This window comes from Actinia tenebrosa, unplaced genomic scaffold, assembly GCF_029948245.1.
Source record: "Actinia tenebrosa isolate PJP-AT-01 unplaced genomic scaffold, QUT_ActTen_1.0 PGA_scaffold1__47_contigs__length_23844297, whole genome shotgun sequence".
Classification (NCBI taxonomy): domain Eukaryota; kingdom Metazoa; phylum Cnidaria; class Anthozoa; order Actiniaria; family Actiniidae; genus Actinia; species Actinia tenebrosa.
Window position 1 is genome coordinate 6,068,378 of NW_028292578.1, and position 9,973 is coordinate 6,078,350.

The following is a 9,973-nucleotide window of genomic DNA, read 5'->3' on the forward strand; positions in this document are numbered from 1 at the left end:
ATTTTTGCAGATTCCTCAAGCTGATTGTCAAGTTATATGAAATGTTTTGGCACCAAAGACTACTACGAATAAACTTAAAGTACAGAGAAGTTTATTCGGCCTTTTAATATTTTGTTTTTAAATGTGAAGTAATAAGAATAATTTAAATAAACGAATATATTTCGCCTATCTTCTTGACCTTAAGTCATTCAACTTCTAGCTCGTTAAACTTTAAGAATATGTCCATTCGGATTTAGAAATATCTGTGAACATAAAAAACTTTAAAATTAAAGCAACTGTGAGGAAAATCTTTGATTTTTACCGTCTTAAGTAAAGAATTTCGATTCAAAAATAACGAGTTATAAAATTCCCGTGTGAGACACTCTTTGCAAAGCGCGTGACCACAGGCACGACTTTAGAATTACGTATTCTAAAAATAGGAATGGAATGGACATGACGGAACTGGAATTTGGACTGATTTTTATCCATACCTTTAATTTTTGGCATACACTTTTTATCCAAAATGATTTTCACTACTTTGAGCTCTTTGAAGCTTTAATAAAAAAATATTTATACTTTATTATTGTTCGGATCCATGTCAAAACAACAGCATTTCTGCACAGACCCATATTTCATCTAGAAGTAATACCTAACTTCCTGTGAATAAATTTGTTGTTCTAGTGCAGATCCTATGGTTTAAAACAAACAGTCTACACACACTCTACCTCTGGCAAAAAATGCCAGGTTAAGACCCCATCATCCCTCCACTCCCCATGACCCTGCACCCATCCTAGCATCTTTTTTACTGGGAAAACTGATGTTTACCAGTAAGTTGTAAAACATGTCTGTTTTTTCTGAATCCTGCTGGTTCCTGTCCAACAAAATGAACAAGTTGCGCAATAATTCATTACGTCAACATTGCGCCCTCGACACCATGACAAGCAACTGTCCAATCAGGGCAAAGGTGCTGTTCACGTGTTATCTTGTTTTGGAAGCTCAACCAACTAAATACCCCATGCATGTTGAAACCAGGTCCTCCAGGTATCCCAGCTTACCCTGGAACCAGGGTCTAGTTGTCTTTTCAACTGCCTTTGCTAAGTTGTTTAAATAAAGAAATTGTATTTTTGGATGATTGTTTCAGGAAATATTTGATAACCTGAATGCTTTGTTTAATAGTTGGTTTGGGGCAGGATATAATCAATTATAGGTATAACAGCTGAGTAACATTAAAGCTACTTAAATTACTCTAACTTATAATATTTATAATCTAAGAACCCTAACCTATGATAATTAATAGATATTTCCTCTCTTCTTGTTTTTACAGATTCACTGGAGGAAAAAGTTTTAATTATCAAAAACAAAACAAGCAATACAACAACCAATAACCTACTTCCTTACAAATATCTGTTAAATACGAGTGACATTCAAGATAATTTTGTTGACAAGACTTCTGGTTCAACTAAATACAAAACAGGTTTCTACACACCAACAGCAGCCATCAATTCTTCAAAAATCACAGCAAATACAACAAAAAACAGAGGAAATGCTAAAAAATCCACTGTTGTTTTATTGGAAAGAACTTTCATGACAACAACCAGATCAACAAAAAATTCTAATATTACAACTGTGGTACCACCGTATCACCCTACATCAAATCCTCCATACACAAGTAAAATTCTTCAATATACTTTAATTCCATTGGGATGTGTTTTGTTTATCATTGCCTTACTGTGTATGGTAAGTCTTTTCTCACTCACTCTAACTATCAGCTGCAACTTATATTCTATTTCAAGTTTGTATAATTTTAAAGAGAATTAATGCTATGGAAATGTAATGATGCAAATTTTGACTAGTAGGGTATAAGTCAGGGCAACAAATTTACTAAAAATGTTATTGATACCCCTGAATTAAACAACCTCTGGGCTGATCAGAATCATGTTATCATTATCATCATCATCTTTTCCGTAGTGCATTTCTGGACTTGGTCCACTTCGGTATAGTCTCCTACATAGCTGGTCTTAGTGTCGTCACTCACTGTTCACTCCTTGTTGCATGACGACACTAAGAGCAGCTAAGTAGGAGACTAGCTTCTGTCTTGATAGGGTTAGGAATCTTATCTCTAGCAATAGACCTATCCCAAATTCGCTTGACTGACCACGAAACAATGGTTTGAAGTCAAGACTGAACTTTAATTCTTTTATTCGTCAAGTTCAATCTCGACTTGTAACCATTGTTTCGTGATCGCAGAAACAGGATTATAACTACCTCCACAAGGTAGTTTACTTGAACAAGGTTTAGTTAGCCATGCATTTGATGTGAATGGCCACAAGTTAAACTAAACAACTTTTAAACAAGTTTAAGGGCCTAATGTAAACTAGATATCAAATAAATTTTATTATATTGCTAGTTGTGTCATATTTTGATCCACACAGGGGCAAAAAAAAATTTCATAAACCAGTTTGCAGAACATGTATTATTTCTCACTGTAAAATGCAATCAAATACTTGTCATAATACACAGGATATCGAGTGTGTGATATAATAAAATTGTAAATTTTATTTAACCAGGTTCGTCATATCCAAAAAGTAAAGAAAAAGAGGCGACTGGAGCGAGAATTGCTTCATCAATATTCATATCCAAATAGTGAAGCAGGTGACTTAGACGAAGAAGAAAGATTTCTGGAAGTTGAAAGTGTTATCAATACTCAGTTTAACATTATTAGTGACCAAGAGGAAAAGAACGTTGTTGATGAGATACCTCAGGTATGTACATGGAAAAAACTGATCCCATATTCCTTGATATTAAGATAATATTTTAAAGGTGTTATGTGCATTATTGCTGCCACACCAGTGCACTGTTTCTACTGCTTTGTTCAGTATAATTCTAATGCATAACCTTTCTCAGCTCATTTTTAAGCTGCTAACTGTAATTAAGAAGAAAACAATTCATAATGAATAATTATGAATTCATACTTTTATGAAATAATTAAGTTTTTAATACATTCCACATGTAATTCTGCATTGATAATGTTATACCTAAATAGTAAGAGGTTTTATCTAATCCCTTGTCAGGTTACAGTTGCCATTGGTGACGGGTCAAAGCTTGTTATGCAGGATACGCAATCATTGTCAGATGATGTCGAAGCCTCAACATCATTCAATTGTTAAGAGATAAAGTATTGTTATTATCCATCTATTAGCTTCTGCTGTTGTATCACAGCGTGGGACAACAACAACAACAGAACCAGGCTCCAACTAGATGAAAGCCCAAAGATTGAATAAGAATTCAGAAGTTTATTTTTGTGAAGGGAGGAAAACCAGAAGACCTGGAAAAATCCCTTGAAGCAGAGGAGAGAGCCAGCAAGCAACTCTACTCACATACGACACATTGCCATGGATTCCAACCTGGGTTTACATATTTGGTGAAATTCACCCATGTTTCCTGAATTCTGTATTGACGAGTAGTTCCAGAAATCATCCATACCCACCCCACAGAGGAATTTGGAATGTCCGAACAGCAGGGGGTCAGAGAAAAATACAAATGTTTTGGAATCCAGAATCCAGGCCCTTGGAATCCGTAATCCAGAGTCTCAGAATCCGGAATCCAGCGCTTGAAATCCGGAATCCACCGTAAGTCCGGATTCCCTTACATGGAGCGAATCATGTCTGTGCCTTTGTGCAGTTAGGTGTTTGTAGTACCCATCATTTCAATATAAATGTTTTAGTTTCTGTGATATTGCACTTTTTACTTGCTAGAGTTGATACATTGCGAATCAAAAAACAGTGGGCACCTAGCAATATTTCTAGAATATTCAATAGCCAATCAGAAATGTTATTGTTTCTTTCTGTTATCTAGTGGTTAGAAAGGCAATTCTGATTGGCCAAAGAAGAATAGAACATTCCTAGAATATTTCTAGGTGTCCACGGTTTTTCAATAAGCACTGTAAGCCCTGCACTCAAACTCCCACCCAGGAGGAAATAGTTTACTGGGAATATAAGTTGATGAAGGCTTTAGCTAAAACATGAAAATTTTGTTAGGTTTCTGTTGCAACATAGTTCCATCAGCAGTTAATAAAATGGCTGGATTAGACTTGTATCTGATGTTCTAAGCCCTATGCCTTGCCTGGCATCATTTATACCCTCACTATCTTCAAAATATTTCAAACCCTTTTCACTGATAAAGTTACATGTGATGGTAATAAAACTACATATTATATAAACGTGAAATAACGTCTTTAGCATAGCTAATGTGTATAAAAATATGGTGAAAATCAATTTAGAAAGGTATATACTAAATTATGAGCACTATGCACATGTAAAAAAACATATCTATTAAACAATGCAAAAGAATGAATATCAGTTCGTGTCCTGAAGTAAGAGGCTCTCTTCTAACAATTTTTTGTTTCAGGCTAAGTAAAAAATAAGGAATTTTTCTCCTTACATAAGTTATAGTCCTTTTTATCCTTAAAATTTTATCCTGAATACAATAAGTTGTCACCTATTTATATTTGATGTGTTATATAGTGATGTAATAAAATAGACGACCTATCATTCCCTTCAGTCTTATTTCCTTATTTATTAGTATTGCTTCAGATGTGAATTAATCAGTTTATGGAAGCCCACTTGAAACGCCTGTATTGACTAAGTTTGTGAATATACTTTATGATTAGTTTACATCATGAACCCATGAAAACCTGTTTCTCTCCCCTCCCATTCCTAGGGCTCGATTCTCACCAAATGGCTCCCACCTCTATCCCTCCCCTCCCTAGTGCTTTATTAGCACTAGATAGTTCCTCTCCTTAATCCCTCCCCTCCCATCTCTAGTACTCGATTAACACCAGATGGTTGTGTTGTTCTCTGCCTTGTCATGGGTTTTTCTCCGGATTCGACCGTCTGGTTTTCCTCCCTCCGTAAAATTCGACATAGTGTTAGTTGAGTGTTGTATGGTGTAAATATAGAATGTAGTGGTAGTGCGTGTGGAGCGAAGCTCACTGATGGAAGAGAACCGTACGGGGAGTGATGGTTGTAAAATATATAATGTATACCGACTCTAAACGAGGTTAACTTGTACGTTGTCACTTCTGCGTCCGGACAGCTGATCATGGATCACCACCCCGCAGAATGAATGACCAAATGATGTATACTGGACATTACATTATGCGAGTCTATGTTATGTTCGTAGCCGTTGAGCAAGGGTGAAGACAAATTGGGCTTATCTGAATGCAATTATAGCGAAAAATAGCCCAAATACAAAGGAAATAAAATGGCTTAGAAACACCCACACTTCTCGCTCATTATCGTTGGTCAACTTTGCTCACGGTAAATGTGAAAATATCGATAAAGCTTCTAGTCCACATATCAATATCATCAGTAAAAAAACTCACTCACTTTTTCTTATTTCCTGCATTACAGTTTACATCAATTATAGGAAAAAATAAAAAAAATGGCATCTTAGTCTTGTCTGAGCCTTATTATTATTAAACATGTGTCCTGTTTTGCCTCTTAATTACTAGACTAATTTCCCATTCTGGTCGGCAGTGGAAGGGCGCGCATTGGTACTGAAAGTAGATGCTGAGGGCAAACCGCATTTGTTGAATATTTAATATAACACATGGAAAGAGACAAGACCAATAAGTTAATTGAAAAAGCCTCTCAAAAAATAAAAAATACATTTATATGTTCGTATATTGAAACATTTGATATCCGATCGCCCTGGCAAAGCACCATGGTTTCCCAGCTTCACAGGGCAAAATGAGAAGATAATAATAATGGGCTATCGAAAACGTCACTGAAATGCAGACTGTCACGGAAGTGATCTGAGGGATGTGTTGGCGTAGTGATTAAAATCTTTGAATAAATGACGAAAATAATCTTGCATCGGATCACTCCTCGCTTCGGCAGCTGCTTTAAACAGTTCAAAGGTGCTTACGATTTTCAAAGGCGATAAGAAAGAAGGGGCTGTATCTGACATTCTGTTTTAAGGGGTCAATGAGAAACTATTGATTATAAATTAAAAGACAATACTTGAAGCAAATCGATTAGTCTGGGACTCAACGAAGTTAGTCGAAACAGAATATACAAGCCGGAATTAGTTTAAACCGAATTTCGTTTTGTTGAGTGAATGCAATCGAGTTTTTATCGCATGCAATCATGTCATATTCTTAATTAAAAATAAAAGAGATGTTGACGTCATAACTGCATGGTCCTATCTCCTCCTATATCTCTTATTTATTCTCATTGCTCTCTTTTTCCTTCCCTTCACGCTTTGTGTTCTTTTCCCCAAACCATATTATAAAGAGATTCAGCAAAGCTCGGGTTTTTAAAGCCATTAGGATGTGATGCGCAGACTACTTCAGCTGACACGAATAACATAGCTTATAGTTGCCAAGACGAAGTCAACAAAGAATATGTGCAATCACAAATTCAGTGCGCTTCCCCCATTATGAATGATTCGTTGGCTTTGTTGTTGTTGTTTTTTTTTCTATTTTTCAGAATAGGTCGCGCAGCAGGAAACTGTTAGAATAGGAAGGTTTCTTGCGAAAAGAAAGCACCATGGCCATGTGAACTAAAAAACTGCCCGCCATAAATTGTATCAACGAAACAATCGGCCCTACCTCTGTGGAAATCAGTATATTCGGGGCATTAGTTCAGTAATCGCATAATTTTTGCGTGTTTTTAGTAAAAAGGTTTTTAAGCTTGACATCACCGTCACGTTTTCATATGTCATTTCATTCCCACTCACGTCCAACCCTCGCGCTCCACTTGGAATCATTTTAATTTATTTTCATGTCACGCCATGTGATATATAGGCAAAATGACAATGTCCTTGCAGTCATTGCAAATTTCATTTCTCTGACTGAACTATACGTGCAAGAAGCAACTGAAATTAAAAGATCATCCAAGAAAGATTCTTGAAAGTTAACCCAAACCTTGCTGGCTGGCCGCCAAGAGGCGAATAGCCAAGTGCGCAAGGCATTCTGGTGTTAATAACGCAATGCATGATGGTATTGTTGCTTGTATTCATGGCGTGTAAATGGCATTGTTTTCTTCATCGATTCTATATCCAGTCGGTTCAAGTGCGAAATACAGTTATTGGCGGACAAATATTGAGAAACTAGTACTAGAACAAAATGGAATTTACGTAGAAGATAAATCGGTGAGAGAAATGGCATCGCAATGAAGCGTGGCATACAAGTTATGGAATATGTGGAAATTACTCTACTCGAGCGGGCATATTAATCTTCTTGTATTGTCATAGACCCTAAAAACATCTGGGTCGAATGGAGAAGTATTTACGTTCTTAATTCAGATGGACTAGAAGTAGTGGATTTCTAGTAGGATCATATGTATTCCCCAAGCAAGATATTCAACTTTAGTCAACAACAGAGAAATGCGACTCCAGGAAAAAAATAATTCTATTGAAATCGATGAATGATTGAAAACAGGAAAAACCGGTTTTTGAAGTATTGAGCAATACTTTTCTAGCAAAACATTCTTTCGTAAACCGGACGGGAGTAATCCTTTCATATTTTGATTGTATTCTCTTTTAAATTGGTTTGACGCACGGTGCCTTTGTACCCGTGTTTTTACATCTATAGCTAGATTGAACAAGGTAAGGGTTGAAGACTTCGACAAACGTCGCTGGCAAATACCCTGATCAGCGAAGGATAAGAGATTTATGAAGTAGGTTCATGTGGCGAATTTGCATAACATCGAGTCAATACTTTGTAATTTATAGAGTGCTCGACATCTCTACAGGGTGTTCAATTCAATAAATGATCTATTTTGTTGTAAAGAAACTGAAAACAGTTTCGATGTATTTTCTCCCTTCTTCTACTAACACTTTAGACGAACGTCCAATTGAAAAGGGTTTGTACTGATAGTTGTTTTTGCCCTCTCTCATATTAATATTGAACTACTTTCATATATAACCATCGTTATGCTAGGATCTTGGTATAGTATATGTGTAAGAATCAATACAAATGTAGAATCTAGGTGTACGTATTATATGTGGCTGCCAACGAGACAGTTTTATTATTTGGTGATCGCGCTGCCACGCTGCGTTCTTTCCCGCGTGACGTAACCTGATGTATTATTGAGTCACGTGATATTACGCTTGTACGCATGCGCTTTCGCACGTTATTTTTCCTCTTCGAGTGTTCGCAAATGGAGAAAAGTAAAGGAACTTTGAGAGTGTTTATATCTAAGGTTAATGCTTCATAGGGAACAACGACTCTTATACGACAAAGCTAAGGCATTGTAGAACACATTTACAAGTCTTTATTGGATATTCATAAAATTTTATGTGCAAATATTGGGGTTTGTTTGTGTGGTAGTCGCAAACTAGTTAGGTCAGTGTTGGCTAGTTTGACCAAGCATCGTACAATAATTCAAGGTAGGTTATTCATGTTTTTATAATTCTCCCTACAAATATGGCTTTTCTATTGATTCCTCAATAAGTTTGTGTCCTATACTCTGATATTTATCCGGCGAATTCAACCTTTTTTCAATTTTTTTAACATTTTTAAAATTGTGTATTTTGTGACTGAGACTGCTCCTATGGTCCACATGTGTTATCATACGTTTATCGAAGAAAAACCGGCTCAGTTATCACAAAATTTCCCCTCAGAATTCATATTTTCCTACGAAAACGTACAATCTTTCTTTTGTTATTCATCTTGCCACCAATATCTCAATAAGAAGGCTGAAAAGAGCTCTATAAACCTGGTATACGCATTCATTTGAAGATGGCAAGTTGATGAAAAATAAAGCCATAGTTGAACCTATGGTCTTGCCTCTCGTTTTACCTTAGCTTCATTATTTGAATCAATGAACACTAACATAGACAAACCAGACTATAACCCTTCCATTCTGAAGTAATTATTATCAGAAATTTATTTTCTAGAATTTTCTTTGACTATTTTAAGCAGGTCGACCGGAAAGACCTAGACTCTACAGTAATATTATCAAATAACAGCCTACACCCTTGTTCTAAGAGTTTTCCTTTCGATTCTCTATTATAGAAATATCTTTTTACTTTGTAGAACATTTTTATTACAGTAAAATTGCGCAAGTTTTGGGGGAAAACGGTGCTAGTCACTAGATGATTTAATTTTAGATTTGCGAGAAACGTTGGCCATGTTTGATACGCCATATTTTCGTAATACGTTTCTTTTTTACATTTTTAACGTTCTTCTTTCGATTAGAATGAGGATTTTGTCTTTCATTTGATATTGTTTTTCTCCTTACATAAAAGCAGTACTAATATTCCATGTGCTGAGCAAACTACGCCATGTTGTTTTGACGTCTGCTTGTGTGCCACTGGTTCAAGAAATTTGATACTTGCGTCAAATTGATCTAAATGTTGAATATTTCCCAGCATTTTGCCAAAACCCAAAATCAAATTTTCAATTTTGACATATCGATTCTTGGTCTGTAAAATTAACTAAGCAGTGTATTTCGTATTTGTCATGAACTATCTGTAGACTGTTTTCCAAGCGAAGGGTTCATCAAAGTACTTATATAGGGCTAACCTCAATGTCTTCCTTTTCAAAATATGTAATCTGCATTTTTTTGAATAAAGTATTATTAAAAGTCGTGTCAAATATTTCTTGGGGCGGGACGAGTTTTCGATTTCAAGCAAAATCTTCCCAAAAATTTGTAGTATATGGATTGTCCTACTTGTTCGTTGTGAGATTCCATCGAAATATATTTTTATTTGTCGTTCAGAGGACGATGACGCGATTTATGGCAACGATTACCTCGCAAGGCTTTCGTTGTTCAAATAACTAATTCATTAGATGTTTTCCTCATTCATCTCCTGTTTTTTCATGTTTTTGTGCCTTTAAGGACTCGTATTTCCTTCTTTAGAGTTCACATTTGGTTTGTGCTATAGTTTACCTAGATGATGTGCATGTTTTTAGATCGGTTTAGTGTGTCGTTAGCCTGAATCTCGTTTATCACTAGGGACAGCGAGACCAGTCTACTCGGCCATC

General features: G+C 35.9%; 1 protein-coding gene across 1 annotated transcript in view; it reads left to right on the top strand.

Annotated features, from left to right (window-relative positions):
- Nucleotides 1–3,514, top strand: part of LOC116297787 (uncharacterized) — a 6,741-nt gene extending 3,227 nt beyond the window's left edge. The window contains exons 2-4 of the mRNA XM_031706083.2: nt 1,304–1,716; nt 2,547–2,741; nt 3,051–3,514. Of these exons, the coding sequence (XP_031561943.2) occupies nt 1,304–1,716; nt 2,547–2,741; nt 3,051–3,146 (704 nt within the window). The 3' untranslated portion in view covers nt 3,147–3,514. The remainder of the gene's footprint in view (nt 1–1,303; nt 1,717–2,546; nt 2,742–3,050) is intronic.
- The last annotated feature ends 6,459 nt before the right edge of the window (nt 3,515–9,973 follow it).